Source organism: Podarcis muralis, chromosome 1 (assembly GCF_964188315.1).
Source record: "Podarcis muralis chromosome 1, rPodMur119.hap1.1, whole genome shotgun sequence".
NCBI classification, from domain to species: Eukaryota; Metazoa; Chordata; class Lepidosauria; order Squamata; family Lacertidae; genus Podarcis; species Podarcis muralis.
In genome coordinates this window covers 111,578,076-111,593,963 of record NC_135655.1, presented here as the reverse complement: position 1 = coordinate 111,593,963, position 15,888 = coordinate 111,578,076, and the positions used below count along the sequence as shown (strand labels likewise).

The 15,888-nt window shown below is 42.4% G+C and overlaps 1 protein-coding gene across 8 annotated transcripts in view; it reads right to left on the bottom strand.

Moving 5' to 3' along the window:
* The window catches only part of NCKAP1 (NCK associated protein 1), a 48,674-nt gene that overhangs the window by 13,289 nt on the left and 19,497 nt on the right, over positions 1-15,888 (bottom strand). For all 8 annotated transcript variants that reach the window (XM_077916303.1, XM_077916298.1, XM_077916333.1 and 5 more), the window contains 12 exons: positions 13,625-13,762; positions 12,287-12,335; positions 9,672-9,828; positions 9,138-9,194; positions 7,595-7,691; positions 7,357-7,463; positions 5,371-5,503; positions 4,026-4,107; positions 3,296-3,354; positions 1,667-1,812; positions 764-896; positions 44-163 (listed from right to left, as the gene is read on the bottom strand). In XM_077916303.1, the coding sequence (XP_077772429.1) occupies positions 44-163; positions 764-896; positions 1,667-1,812; positions 3,296-3,354; positions 4,026-4,107; positions 5,371-5,503; positions 7,357-7,463; positions 7,595-7,691; positions 9,138-9,194; positions 9,672-9,828; positions 12,287-12,335; positions 13,625-13,762 (1,278 nt within the window). The remainder of the gene's footprint in view (positions 1-43; positions 164-763; positions 897-1,666; positions 1,813-3,295; positions 3,355-4,025; positions 4,108-5,370; positions 5,504-7,356; positions 7,464-7,594; positions 7,692-9,137; positions 9,195-9,671; positions 9,829-12,286; positions 12,336-13,624; positions 13,763-15,888) is intronic.

Sequence of the window (15,888 nt, the reverse complement as noted above, 5' to 3'; positions counted from 1 at the left end):
GCTTTGCCACAGCAGGGTAATGGGACTAAAATTAAATTCTCACCTGGTCACTTAGAGTACATTGCTCAGTGCAAATATCTGTGATAAGGTTCCGAGCCTGCTTAGCCATTTCATCCAGGAACATGTTGCAAAGGGAAAGGCTACGGTCCCCAATGTGATGTCTCTATCAAGATAAAAACAGAAACCTTGTTTTTCTAAATTGTTGCCATGGTGCTTAAAAACATTTTTAAAAAATCATTATCAAGTGAAACATGCTTGCACTAAGTTCATTTAAACACTGAACCATGGAACAGCAACAAATCAAGCCTCACAACCAGAAGTTATCTGCTGAAGATCCAAAAAGCTTGATTTAAAAAAAATAAATGTATCCAAAGCTGCTCTAGCAGAGCTCTGCTGGCACCACAGGACTTCCGTTTCTTCTTCTCCCCCTGTGCCCCTTTTTTCTGGAGGTTCTTCCGGAGCTGATTTTGAAGGTGCACAGGGGAAAGGTGAGGAGGGAAAATGTCACTTCTGTATCTGCACATCCCTTGCACTAGCAGAACGGGAGCACTGGATACTGTTCATTATGTATACAACTTAAAATATCCACTTAATCAAATGTGGCTCCCTAAAAAACCAGAGTTAAGAAACAAGTTTTTGTAGCTGTAAATTTCAACTTACTTGCCACACTTCTCTAGCCCATGCCCCCAATTTACTTATGTTTCTCTACCTTACTCTCTTCTTGTGAAAACCAATATCAAAGAGAAGATTATGGGTTCTTTACCTCTTCTGGGCACAGCTCGTGGGTGCAGCTCATAAAGTGAGTGCAAAGCAGTGGGAATGCAATGGAGTATCTGGACTGAGAGGGCAGTTCCAAACACTGCTGAAACATCTTCTCAAAAGCACGGCTATAGAAACTGTTCAGAAACACAGGTTAAGTTTTCATTCCACTGGGACAAAGTAATTACAAAAAAAAAAAAAAATCAATTTAACAGATGCAACTAAGCACATGAAAAATTTCAAATGCCAGCCATTTTATCCCATGTCCACACAATCACTGAACTTGAGCAATTACATGCACTTGTACCAGATCCTAATAATAAAAGAGTTGCACTCATGGCACTTTACATTACCAAGGGAACTGAAAGCAGGGGGGAAAGAATGTATTATTTAAACCTCCCACTACGTGTACTGTAGCACAGCAAAATCAATGACTTGATGGGGGGTGGTGAAATTAATGGGGGGTGCAAAGTGTTGGATTATGCTACCCCCAAGTTACCCTTAGGGGTAGTATAAGCTGCTTCTAAAATTTCCAAAAGGACTAGTAAGACCCAGCATAGGTTAGGATTACTCACTTCCACCCTCTACAGCATGTAGAACTTACTAACCAGGCAAACCTAAACACATCTACTCAGAAGTCCCAACTGAGTTCCATTAAGCTTAGGCCCATTGCATTTTAAACATTCATAGCATTTCATAATTTGCACCTTCTCTTCACAGAAATCCTAGAGATAGGTATTTGTAATTTTCCTTTGTACAGAATATGTTATCTTCCTGCTGCTGCAGAAGGAGACCTGAGAAATACAAGACAGTCTCCAGCTGACTGCACATTGGCTCTTCCCCAAGAGCAAAACAAAACAAAAATCACAACCATGAGAAAGCTTTAGAATGAAATTAAACAACATACCAAAATATAGAAAGATCAGATGTTTCCACCAACATCTCCACCAAGGAATCTACCATTTTTGTGTGGAAAATGATTGTGTTCATCATTTTTCCAAGTTCTCTGTGGTCTGCGAGGCCAAGCGAAGCTTTAGATACACTAGTATAGGCCTGTTGGCACATAAAAAAGTAACAATACACATTATCCAGGTTCTAATTCTCATCTAAAAATCTGCCTTCATTTGAATGCAAGCATTAGTTTTTAAAAAATGAGCAAAATCTACACACACACACACAGTAGCACTGTAGCTTGCTCTAATTTGCTTGGGGCAAGTCAAGTTTATAATACAACCCATTCTAAGCTGCCTTACTCCTACATATCTACTTTTGGAACATGCTGAGGCTTTGCTCATTCTTGAAACTGGGACTTTAAAAAATGTACAGATCCACAAAAGAGGTTATTTGAGGATTCACTAAGCAAGCCTTATTTTTCAGTTGCTTTACTTGTACTTAAGAGTCAAATTCATATTTATAGACAAAACCTGCTTATAATATTTGTTGAAGAAAAGGTAAATATTTTCATAGTGGCACCCTACTAGGATCAAAACAATATCAGGGCATAGTAATGCCATACTATTTTGCTACTGCTGCAGATGTTACTTGAAAAGGGCTGGTTGTTCAAAAATTCCTCTTAGTTTGTAGCCAAAGATTTACTGGGCCCAATTTCAAAAAACAGAGCTTGAAGCATATACCATATTGTCTTATTTTTGGAAGGTGGGTTTTTTGTTTTAAAAACAAACCTAAATCCAGCATTGCATAAAAAGGAATGTATGTTCTTCCAACTCTGTTTGCCTTTACAACTTCTTTGAACAACTGAGGAAAACCAGGCCTTTTACATTATCTCCCAACCAACTTCTAAGAAAAATGACTGGCTTAGTGTCTGGCAATGTGACCTTTCTACAAAGGTTCTCTTTGAGTATGTGTAATAAAGTGCTGAAGAACAGGACATAACCTTCTCAACTCTGATTTGGCCGTACAGCTTTGTTATTACAGACTTTTCTTCTATCCTTATCACTCTATTTCACGCTTCCTGAAACTGTTTGATGTAATTCTGTGCTCCTGCTTTGAACAATGGGTGTGTGTGTGAAAACGTCTCCTGAAGTTTATCCTATGAAAAAGTACATTGATATATGCTACTTATTTCATGTGCCATTCTACTTTAAAAAGTAAAAGCAGCACAGGTTTTTTTGAATATTTCATCTCCTTTTCACAATGCCTGCCTTTTCTGAACAACACATATGAATTAATCTATCCTTCTTTACAACTTTGCATCATTCATATTATGGGCAGTAGCAAAAGCAATGGTAGTCTACTACTGAATTTACTCAAAACTAGTCAGCCTACATATTTTTCTCCACCATGATCTTGGCTTTATCCTCCTTTTAGCTGTTTTGTTTGTTTGTTTATGAAAAACACCCTGCTCATACTGTGAACCATTCCCTTCCTGAATGTCTGTTTGGGAATACATGAATTTCAAAATGTGAACTCAAATATTTAAATCAATTATTTTAAATCACTTTGATTTAAAACTGATCTACTCTTTAACACAGGGAAAGCAATATTGCTTTGACGAGTGCACAATAGTAATTCTTACCTGTAATCTAAACCAATCGAGCCTCATTCCTCTGAAGTCAAACACCTCCCCATCTTCAACTGCATCATGTGGAAAAATAAAATATGAAAAAACCATTTGGACAAATGTTTCACCCACTTAATACACATATTTAAAGTCAACAAAAAATGGAGGGGTGGGGAGAGCTGGCATGTGTATCTTATTTACAGAGCAGTCTTATGTGTATTTACTCAGAAGAAAGACCCACACTTTTTAGTATAATTTATTCCCAAGGTAAGCATGTGTAGGATTACGCTCTCAAAAGTATACATGCCTTACAGTCCAGTCCATTCTGAACTTAATGGGATTAACTCCCGTGCAAGTATATATAGGATTGCAACCTTAGTTTTTCACAAGCCAATGGATAGCAAATGTAGGGTTTCCAAAGGTCATCAGAAAAAGGCAGCAATTCACAAGGCTTGTATGCTCCTCTCATGAACATGGCAGTGTCCTCTTGATGCAGAAATGCACAGAGGATCTGAATGTTACGTATCTATCTGCAATATGTACAGGAATTAGTACTCTCTAAGGCAGCAGATTGTCTTGGACTGTAAGTTCCACCTTCCCTGCTATTGCCCATGTTGTTGGGAGGTGCTGGGAGTCGGCCCAACAAAATCTGCAGAACCTCATGTTACCCACTTAAGACACACTATTTCCACTTTTGCTATGGCAGACATAGTTTAAGTTCATGGCTTACATATACATAACTTACCTTGCTTCACACTTAAGGAGGTCATGGTGTTTACAAAAGAGGACATAATGATGGACTCATCTTCAGGGCATACCGAAAGATTCTAAAAATCAGAAACCAGGACACTACTGTGTTATAGCAGTTATTTTGCCAGCTACACAATTATCACTGCATCACAATAAAGTGGAGAACACATCAACGGATATGTGGCTGGCAGGAAACTCCTGTTCAGCTCCATCTGGACCTCAGCCTGGTGCTTGTCTGTGTATGAGATCACAGGTTATGGTATGACGGCACATGAGGCGACCACTTAAGTAGGTCTGGGCCTTACTGCTGCCTGAATAGCACACAGGCTCCACAATGAAAGAAATGTGGGATATAAATATAAGGACATAAAATTAAAAAGTAGCGGGATAAATAGTGAGTGGTGCCAGTGGAGCACATGTAGGACTAAGATGCACATAGTTTATGTATGAAAGAGTACTGAGTGTGAAGTACATGAGAAGAAGGGCAGCTGTATACAGAGAGCCTGCTTTCTGTCCCTGCACCACCTCAAAATCAGCCCACAAACCTTCAGACTTCCATCTGGGCAATTAAAGTATGAAAACTGTTTTTGTGACATAGGGTTGCGAAGTGGGGTTAGTATTATTTCATGGGTGCCAATGTCACTTAATCCACCAAGTCTATGATGCTTGTAATTTGTTTCTCAATATAGGGAATCAAGAATTTAGCACATTTTTAGCAGTAGTCCAAAATAATGGAAGTTATGAGCGCTGTATAATAGGAGCCTGAATATTTGTGAAAGCAAGACCATTTTAAAGAGCTCCCCTGCCCATTCAGATGTAATAAACAAATGCTATAATGTACACAATTAAAGGGGCTGAGAACTGCAGAGAAGAGACACTGGTTGCTGATTGACTCCATTTTGTTTTCAAACAGCCTTCCCTCATTACAATGTCATCTTAACTACATGCTATTGAAAATTAACAAAAAGATTATTTCCTCCCCAATACAAGCAGCTTTATCCCTACAGGATGACTACTAGTTTAAATTTTGAACATCTACGTGGATGTGTTGCGTAGTATAAAATCTGAGCTCCATCTAGTGGGCAATGAAAAAGAAAAACAGTCATTTTTCAGTGATTGATAGTAACTATGTATCTCTGATTGACTGGTGTCTGTACAAAATATGTAGGTTCTATATCCTGTTTTAGTCTTCGGGTTGCTTAATAGAAGTTCACACCTTTACAGGATACTTTAAAGGGTATTTTAACTTCTTAGCATTTCTTCACTCAGGATGAAAATCAACAAGTCAGTACTTAATTCAGTACTTGTAACCTTTTTATAGCAATATCCTCACCACTTACCTGCACAAGTTCATTTAAGACAACTGCATCAAAGCCCGATAGGTACTGCACATAGTATCTTTGCATAACTGGGCCATATTTTCGTACATGTGCCCTGAGCTCTTCCATGTAGAAAATCAGCTCCGCTATGTGCCTTAGGAACGAAAGAGAAACAAAGAATATTGACTAATGTAAGCATGTGTGAAAAATGTCGTGGTGTGAAATTCTCTTTTTCAGGCTATTTATTGGTCCTTAAATCATGGTTATTTGCTACTTAAGTATATCCAAGTTTTCAGTGAGATAGAGAGAACACTAGCAAGGAAACTACATGTGGAAGGCCATAATTAAGTAAATAAACACATTCGCTTTATTACTGAAAAAGCTCTCTAGCTTTGCCCCAGTGAGCCCACATAATTAAAGAAAACAGCTATTAAAAGATATATTTGGAAGAAGGAGGGGTGCGAAGCGGTGGAATTAAGAAAACAAAGAGGGATGGTTTTGCTGACATCACCACTCTTGTTTTCAAGCCCAGTGGGAAGCTACTTGCAGAAAATGTTAAGGGCTGGGTCACAACATGCTTTGAAGTTCAAAAGAAACACTTTTGAAAACAACCTATGGGACAAATGTTCCTGTTGATCCTCTAGAACTGACAATCAATAAAAGTGCACGGCACACATCCTCTTACATTGCTCTGATTAGAAAAGTATGTGTTGTTTTGGGGAGCAGATTGCTGGGTGCTGAACAAGAGAAGGCAACATTCTTCCAGGATCCTGGAGTACTATCGCCAAACTGATCTTGAAGGTATTATCTTAGCAGACCAAGCTTGGACAACTATTAAAGGCCTGCCACTACTCGTTTATTTTGTTGTGATATCAGGATTTTCTACATTTTGTAAACGTAAATCAGCTAATGGAACTTTATGTATGTGAAGAACCACATGCCGGTTGGGAAAAAGGCATTCAACTATTAGTTTATATATATAAAAGTGAAGTTTCAATACAGAAACAATTTGCAAGGACAGAAAAAGTGAATCTAGATTCAGTTAAGTATCTGAAGAAGTGTGCATGCACACGAAAGCTTATACCCAGAACAAACTTAGTTGGTCTCTAATGTGCTACTGGACAATTTTTTAATTTATTTAGAAAAAGTGACTGTACAACTTGCTGAAGAGGGCTTCATATTTACACCAGGAAACTATCCCCCAATTACTGGATGTACTTTGGAGAGTCACAAGACTCTGCTGCTTTTGCTGAAACAGACTAAGAGTTATCCCTTTGGAAATGGTTACAATCTAGACTAGAGAGTTATGCAATTAACTGTTGCACGCTCAGCGCAGCTTTTGTTTGTGATCTGAACACACAAACACACAGGAATGATAAGCTGCTTTTAAGACTTAGCCTGCACTCCTATACACACATTTCTGAGAGTAAATACCACTGAATTAAATGGGGCTTACTTTTAAGTACACATGTATAGGATTGCACTTTTAATGTCATTTCAAGGCAGGACTACAGTGTAGCAGCAGGCGTGTGAAGAATCAAAGAAAATGTTTGAAATCTTTTTAGGGAAGCTTCTATGTAAGCTCTCTGGACTAAGGCCAATGTGGCATTTTTCACCACTACCCTGCCCAATGCATGCTGACTGTTTAAAGGAGTTGAGTATGGGGACGTGGCTAGATAGACACGAGACCTTTGCTATATGAATTGCAGCATATTATTCTGAACTGAATAGCTTTGCATTCATTACACTCACAAATGTATCTTAATAAAATTTTGTTTTCACATCCCACAGCAGTGAAGGGAAACATTATTTTAACATATCTAGGAATAACAGTGATCAACCAAGTCAAGGAAAGAGCCTCCATATATCAATGCAATCAAGACCACAATGTGCCAGAAGAAGAAAAAAACCAAGTAGTAGAACCCTATACCAAAGTGCTTTGGCAGCAGCAGGTTCCATATCATGCAAGAAATCTGAATTTTAAAATATACCAGATATGAAACGTACTTATCTATGAAATCATCTGCACTCTTCTTTGGCATGTTATCTGCGTGTCGTAGAAGCCAAATAATTTCATCACGAGCAAACGATAATGCCATAAAGACAAAAAGTGCCTGGAAAAAACCAAACACACGTTAAAATGTTTCCCTTTGCAGATATTATAAGTGAATGTACAGCAAATGGAAATGAACTCTGTGGATTGTGCCCGTAAATAATTTCCCTTCTACTTACTAAGCTTACTTACCTTGGGACCCAACAGTCCTGGCTGATCTGACAGGACAGTAGCTAGTTCTTTCAGTGCAGACCGTAAAAATTTGCGTCTTTCTCTGTGCATTGAACCACTGTTTTCAGAATACAAATACTGCAATTAATCACCAATATACTATACTTCACAAATTATTTGAAGTTGTGCTTAGAGTCCATGGCAGTGCATTCTCAATTTAAAATGGTGTTTAAAAACCACCTCTCATATTGCTCCTTAAGATCAAGTTTTAATACATTTGTGAGGCCATTACATTTTCATGTTACCAGTGGAAATAAAGATTTAAAGAAAACAGTTATGTAAAATCTGTTTTGGCAGTTTTTTATATTGGCTGGAACATTGCCTCTGACTTTTATGTAATGTATGCAGCAAGCCGGTCTGAGAAAAGAGGTGGGAAGCATGTGGCTCTCCAGATTTTTGGGGGACTCCAGCTCTTAGCAGCCCCAGACAGCATGACCCAGTCATGGATAATGGGAGTTGTAGTCCAGTAGTACCTGGATGGTCACATATTTGCCACCCCTGTACTAAATAATAATATCCAAGATCTGACCAGCCATGCCTGGAGAGCTCAGTTGGTTAGAAGGTGGTCTGATAACACCAAGGTTGCAGGTTCGATCCCTGTATGGCATGGTTCCTCAACCTTGGCCCTCCAGATGTTTTTGGCCTACAACTCCCATGATCCCTAGCTAGCAGGACCAGTGATCAGGGATGATGGGAATTGTAGTCTCAAAACATCTGGAGGGCCGAGGTTGAGGAAGCCTGCTGTATGGGACAGCTGAATATTCCTGCATTGCAGTGGGTTGGACTTGATGATCCTTAGGGTCCCTTCCAGCTCTACAACTCTATGTAAGGCAAAGGTAGAAAATGATTTTCATCCCAAGGTTGAATTCTTTTCTGGGCAATCTTCCATGAGCCACATGCCCAGAGTGGATGGGGCCAGAGGTCAAAGCGGGCAGAGTACTTAATATGAATTTTACCATTGTACAGTAGGGTACACACAGTAACCACTCTGCCCTCCATCCAAGCAGCATTACCAGAGTTCAAGGACATGTTCCAGTCAGGCAAGAATAATGCAAAGCAGAACTGCAAGGGATGTGGCCTGTGAGGGTGTGTGTGTGTGTGTGTGTGTGTGTGTGTGACCTTGAGAGAGTTCAAAGGGCCAGATAGGGGTCTGGAGAGACACATTTGGCCCCTGGCCCTGAAGTTCTCCATTCCCAATGTAAGGAAACACAGAGTGGAATCCATCGTATAAAATATAGGCTTGGATTGAAAGATCCAGCTGGTGATGAACAGGAAGCAAAACCAGCTACAGAGAGATGGACCTTCCAAGTATGTAGGAGCAGCAGATGAGGAAAGAGAAACTGGCAACTCTCTCCCCAAAACAAGCAGGAGATTCTTCTGTTTGCCATGAGGTACTTTTAAGCAACTATCTTTCAAAATTGCTGACAGAGTTGTATAATTTGGCTAAATACTAAAACATGTAATTAGTAGTATTTTATAAAAACATATTTTACAGTACACTTACGAATGTGATACAGCCGCTTCCTTGCACTCTCGTATGTCGTTAATACGTTTGTTATAGCTGCAAGTGTAAACAAAATGTATAAACATATTGGTGATAAAGACTTCCCATCTCTCTACAATTGCATCAGAAAGAACAACTTGCCTTTAACTAACCAGTGTTAAGGTCCTGTATTTAGATCAAATGCCATCTCAGACTTATGAATAAGTGAACATGGAGCTAGGCTTCAATTTCTGAACAAAGTTGAAAGGCATGCAACCAAAAGCAAAGTTTAAATTTAAAGCAGCTCCAAGAATTAGGTGTAAAAAACCCGAATTCAAGCACAATGAAGAACCTGGGTAAAGGAAAGTGGGGTATTTTATGTGGAGTAAAGTAAAAGGAGGGAGAGCATATGCTGCTGCTTTCTCAATCTCAACCCTAGATATCACTGAATTCCACAAGATTTCTCTTGTTCATCTATCTCTCATTTGCCACTATATGCATATATATAGCGAATGCAATAAAATCTAATCTATATCTATATTTCAAAAACCGTACCCTCTTATGTTTACAAACAAGTCTTCTGCAGCTTTGTGAATATGGAAAACTTCATCCCGAAACAGAGCCAAGCAAGAACTGCTTTGAAGAGCAAGCTTCCAAAGGGTCAAAGCAGTTGCATCACTGTTCAGGACTCCATGGCACAAAATAAACCCAACTTTGAAAAGAGAAAGAGAAATCAGCATTATGTAAAACTCATGGTGACAAATTCAAACTGTTGTCTGTACCACCAGTGGTCCACAAGCTTCATTAAGGTGGTCTGCAGCATTCAGTGGATTTGTAGTTGAAGATAGGAGATGACACATTCATTGTATTAAATATTCATATTGATTTTTAATGGTATTTTAATTCTTTGTCCTATTTCTTATATTGCATTTAACTGTATAGGTGTCTCCCCACTTGAATGCAATCAGCATGTGCGCTCCAGCTGACACACACGCAGAAAACAGTGCAAAAAGGGGGTGGAACAGGGCCAGAAGCGAAATGGGGTAATCCTCACTTATGCACATCCTGGTGATGCGCACGGCTGGCCCAAAATGGAACCCCCATGTAAGTGGGGATTCCCCTGTACTACAATTCCATGGAATGCAATAAAATCTCATGTAAGAAGAAATAAGCAGCACTAAAAACACAATTAAAAATCATACAGCATCTAGCACAGTGTGTTTCAATTGCTATAACAAGCTGAAAAATCATTAAGTGCTCCACTAAGATCCTCAGCAATTTTCAAGGGGTCCATGGGGGGGGGGGGAAGGTTTGGGAACCACCGTTTTATAGGAACATGGGAAGCTTATAATGAGTTAAACCATTGGTTCATCTAGCCCAACAAGGTGACTGGCAGGAGACAGAAAGGAGCTTCTGCATGCAAGTGAGATTGCTCTGTCACATGTGTAAAGGTAAAGGTAAAGGTACCCCTGCCCGTACGGGCCAGTCTTGACAGACTCTAGGGTTGTGCGCTCATCCCACTTAAGAGGCTGGGAGCCAGCGCTGTCCGCAGACACTTCCGGGTCACGTGGCCAGCGTGACAAGCTGCATCTGGCAAGCCAGGGCAGCACACGGAACGCCGTTTACCTTCCCGCTGGTAAGCGGTCCCTATTTATCTACTTGCACCCGGGGGTGCTTTCGAACTGCTAGGTTGGCAGGCGCTGGGACCGAACGACGGGAGCACACCCCGCCGCGGGGATTCGAACCGCCGACCATGCGATCGGCAAGTCCTAGGCGCTGAGGTTTTACCCACAGTGCCACCCGCGTCCTGCCACATGTGTGGTCTTCCCCATAGATTTATTTTACTGCAACTAACAGGTTAATCCTCAACCTACTTGTCATTCAACAGTCAATGGACTGTAGTCAGCTAAACAGTTCCATTAGGACAAGAGCTTTTGGCTGTGCAGCGGAATTTCCCTGCCCTCTCCTTTCCCCACTTATCTGAATCTGCTCCAGAGGGTGGGGGGTGGGGGAACCCAGAACATATTAAGAAGGGGACACATGAGGGATGTATGAGTAAAGGAAGCTCCATTGTATGGCCAAAAGTGCTTGTGCCAGTGGAAATGTATGGATGCTGCCCAAGTATCCTAACGTAAGTCCACAGCTCACAATAATCAATTTAGGAATAAAGGCTTAATATAGAAAATGCACAGTAGAAAGAAATGCTGATAAATCTGATTATAAATTTGCAACATCAACATGGGAAACAATTTTTGAAAGAGAGGCTCAGGTCCCACCCTACTGGATAAGATAGCAAAACAAAGTTTGTGCATTTTACCCATAAGCAGTATATCCTTTTTCTAGCACATCATCTGCATTTATTCATGCTGCAAAATGAAATTCTACAGCATGTATAAGTACTCTTGAACTGGCCAAATACAGTAACAAAACAGCCAACGGTGTCAACTTGCACAAAGAACTTTATCAAATGCAAAGGAGTCTTTCTCTCCTCCACCCGGCAGCTCCTGCTCCCACCCTTCAAAAACTCCTCTGGAGATTTAGGAGAACCTGTCAGAACATATTTGATGGGTGGGAAAAGAGAAGGGGCAAGTCCAATTGCATCTGCTGATGTGATGTTTTGACCCATAGGACAAAATCCAGCCAAAGTTAAGTAGTTAAAAGTTCTATTACTTCCCCATAGATACCAATGGAATTAGAAGTGCTTAGCTCTGGAACATGCTTACAAAATTCCAATACCTCAGCACTTAGAGCTTACACAATTGTAACATTGCCTTTTATTAATGGGATAATGAGATCAGAATAGCCTCAGCCTAGCTCCCATATATGAGCTCCCTGCACACTCCCGCCCAGTGTCTTCACTAAGCTAATAGCTAAGTCAATACCAATGCTAGCCATGGTTATTGCTAAGCACAGTTTGTTTTAAAACCGGGTTTGAAAATTGTTAAAGAATCCTGATAAAGACCAAACTTTCATTACAATTATGTTGGTAAGCTGTGAGTGCATTTTGCACATATGAAGACTGGGCCTTGGGAGACAGAATGAATGCTCCTGCTCCCTTAACCATGGCTAAGAGGTGGGCACTGTTACATCTGAACTGACCTCGTGGCTCCATTATACATGAAAACAGCTGTAAAGAAACAGGAAGCACTTCAGTAGAACATCAAACTTACATATGATCCACTTCTCCATTGTATCCAGAGACAGGTATTCGCATGGCATCTGTTTGTAAAAACAAGCTGTCATCAGAAAATGACACATTGCAATCTAGTTAACACATGAGCTCTGGGTACAATACTTTAAACAAGGCTGATGAAATAAATAACAGCTCTCTAAGTGAAATCATTTATTTAGGGAAGGGCTGCTTCAGGGGCACAAAAGGGTTTAAAGTACACTTTCAGGGCTTCTCCACGTTTGCTCTAAACCAACTCTTCCTGATCCTTTGTGTGGGCACACTCTGGCACGGTCCATATGCTGGGCACAGTTCTAACTCTAGGAGCTTATGGTACATCTTTTTGGTTCCAGGAACAAATGGACAATCTATGCTATGACCTAGCCGCTTGATGAGGCACACAGATCAAAATGATCTTAAATGATCTGAGATCCACTTGTTACTCACTCTGGCTTTGAGGCAGTGGGAAGAGAGCTGGAGGACAGGTAGAGTAAAACTCATGGGAAGGTTATTCAAACACTAGCAAGAGACTATTACTGCGCCTACTTGGTGGTGAAGCAACTATTCTTCTGCATCTTCTCAGTGTCATTCAGCAGAGCTTTGGAAATCTGGCCCAGGGGCAGATGCAACAGAACCTTTGGTATAATACTGCAACACATTTGCAAGACACTTTGAGGACAAAGTTGCCCATATCCATTATGACTTATGACTCCACTTCTTGTCCACATGTCCCTCAGAGAAGGCACATGGAGAAGGGTCTCTGATGGTGAATGAAGCTCAGGTAGGTTCATATGAGCAGAGGTAACCCCTGAGGTATTGGGGTCCTGAGCTGCATAAGGTTTTATATATCAAAAACATAACTCTGAATTGAGTTTGGAAAATAATTGGTAACTGGCACAGTTGTGACAGAATTAGTGCTAGACACTCAGATTAGAGTCAGAAATCTGGCTGCCAAATTCCGTGCTAGCTGCAGTTTCTAAACCATCTTCATCAGCTGCCCCACATATAACACATGGCAGTAATTAATCTAAAGGTTACTAGAGTGCAAACACTCTTTTGCAAACAGCAAAAGTAAGGGTCATATCTGGGCCACCAGCTGATGCTGATGGAAGGCACTGTGTGCCATTGAGGCCACTTGTGCCCTGAGTAACAGTAGATCCAGAAGTACCCCCAAAATGCACACTTGTTCCTTCGGGGGGAGTCTTGCCTCATTAAACACACACACACACATACAGAGAGAGAGAGAGAGAGAGAATGAATAACCTCAGCTGGGAATTTTCAAAAGCAAACCTCACAAACTTTAAGTTCCACAGAATTGAATCAAAGTAAAGTATCGTACTGTGTCTGACTGTGCAGGATTAAGCATTGTGCTGGGAGCGCTGATGAGGCTCAAGAGTTGTGCGTTTCTCCATTGGTCAGCTGAGAGGTTTCGTCGAGGATAGACCATCTGGAGTGAGATTAGGGCATCTGAAAGAGCCTAGAACACAGTAAATACAAACATATTGTTTTGAACAATTAGCAGTTAAGTACAATAAATCAGTGTTTCCCAACCACTGTTCCGCGGCACACTAGTGTGCCGCGAGATGTTGCCTGGTGTGCCGCGGGAAAAATTAAAAAATTGAAAGTTTTTTTTTTAAAAAAAAAGTCAAATTTTCGATTGGGGCGCCGTCACTAGATGACCCCTGGGGTTCCCTCCCTCCCTCCCGCTCTGCGCCTCCCTCCTCCTCCTCCTCCGGGGAGGCCCTTCCTGGCTCTTGGCCAAGGCTTGGCGGCTGCCACTCACTCACTCGCTCGCCCACCCGTCCCTCCATCCCTGCACCCGGCCTCTCCCCCTCCGTCCCCGGCGCGGGGGCTGCCGGGATCCGTAGTCCCCTCGCCCTTGGGTTCCGCGCCCGCGCGGGGTGCGCAAACTACGTTTCCCAGCGTGGCCTGGCGGGCCGGGCATTTGTTTGAAGCGCTCTTCTCCCGGCCATGGAATGAGCGCAGCGGCGGCGGCCGGGCGGGCAGGGGCTCTTCCGCGCAGACCCCGCACAGCCTGCCTGCGCCCCCGCGGAGATCGGGCGGCAGGATGGAGCCCGGGGATCCCCGCGGAGGCGGAGGCTGCCCCCCAGGTAGGGCTGCGTCGGGGGGGGGGGTTATTTTTGCAATGCTGCATCCGCGCCGGAGGGGACACATCGGACCGCGGGGAGACCCCTTGGCGGGCGTGCAAGGCAATGCATGCGTGCAGGCATTGCATGGAGTGCAGTGCAATGCAATGGCAACGCGGCGCCCTGCATGCATGCATGCAACTTCCACCGGCGCTCCGGACTTGGCAGGTGAGGGGGGTCCCCAGTGGGCGGCAGAGAGAGCCGGGAGGGCGAAGGGGAGCCGGGGGGGAGCAGCGCTGCTCCCCGAGCCGAGCCCGGGGGGAAACTTCGGCGTCGTTGCGCCGGGTGTTGGAAGCGGAGGCTGGCGGGGGCCCCTCACCTGCAAAACCTGGTCGCCTCTCATATATTTCGTGCATTGCATTCATCGCCCGCTTTCTCCTCCAAGGAGCTCCCGGGGGCGCGCGTGGTTCTCCCCGTGTTATCCTCGCAACAACAGCCCTGCGAGGTGGGTCAGGCGAGTGGCCCAAGGGAGCACCCAGGGATTGTCCTGGCCAGGTGGGGTGATTTGAACCCTGCTCTCTGCCCGGTCTTCGTCCTCATTTAGCCCCCACATGTGCATGACTGTGCATGACTGAGGTTTTCCCCCCTCGTCTTGGCTATGGTGTGAGTCTGTGCTGTTAATTAATGGGGTTCTGCCTTCGGAGAAGATGAGCCAGCCCTCAAGGAGGTGATTATGTAATTTGCTAGCAATTCATGTCCCTCCCGGCGTGACGCTGCGCGCTGACGTCACGGGGCTGTAATGGTGGTGTGCCTCGAGATTTTTTTCATGAAACAAGTGTGCCTTTGCCCAAAAAAGGTTGGGAAACACTGCAATAAATACAATTTAACGATTTTCTAATCTATTCCATTATTACAGTACTCTCAAGCATCTAATGGTCATGTATTTCATGTCTATCCAACGCTGTATGAGAGAAATGCTGGGACTTGATATATTTTTTCCTTGTCTCACATACTTGAACCTTTGCCAAAGGATTTTGAAATTTAAAATATTATTTTAAAGTGCAAATTGTAAGTTCTTAAATAACTAGGTTGATATTAAGAGAATCTGGATACAGTATAATAAGTTAAGTTATCCCTACAGTCAATTTCTAAGCTGAACCAAAAGCCTCCTTTAGCTAAATATATGTAAATGAAGAACCAATTTGATCATTTCTCAAAGACTCGAAGCTTGCTTCAAACTGTCACGGGCACGGAATATTTATTTCCTACTCTGCTTTTTTTTGCAAGGATGGGGATAGTCATGGCAGAGTAGGACAGAAAGGAGCAACACTGGGAAGAAGTGAAGATAACAGACCTCAGGATTTTGTGGAGAATGTACAAGGGCTAAAAGTGGGAAGTTTATATGCACGGTCCCCTTTTCAGGTGTTCTAATTTTGAGAGGGTCTGAAGGGGAATTCTAAGTGCATTCACCCGAATGTGCTTAGAATCCCCCTTCAGACCTTCTTTCTAAATATGG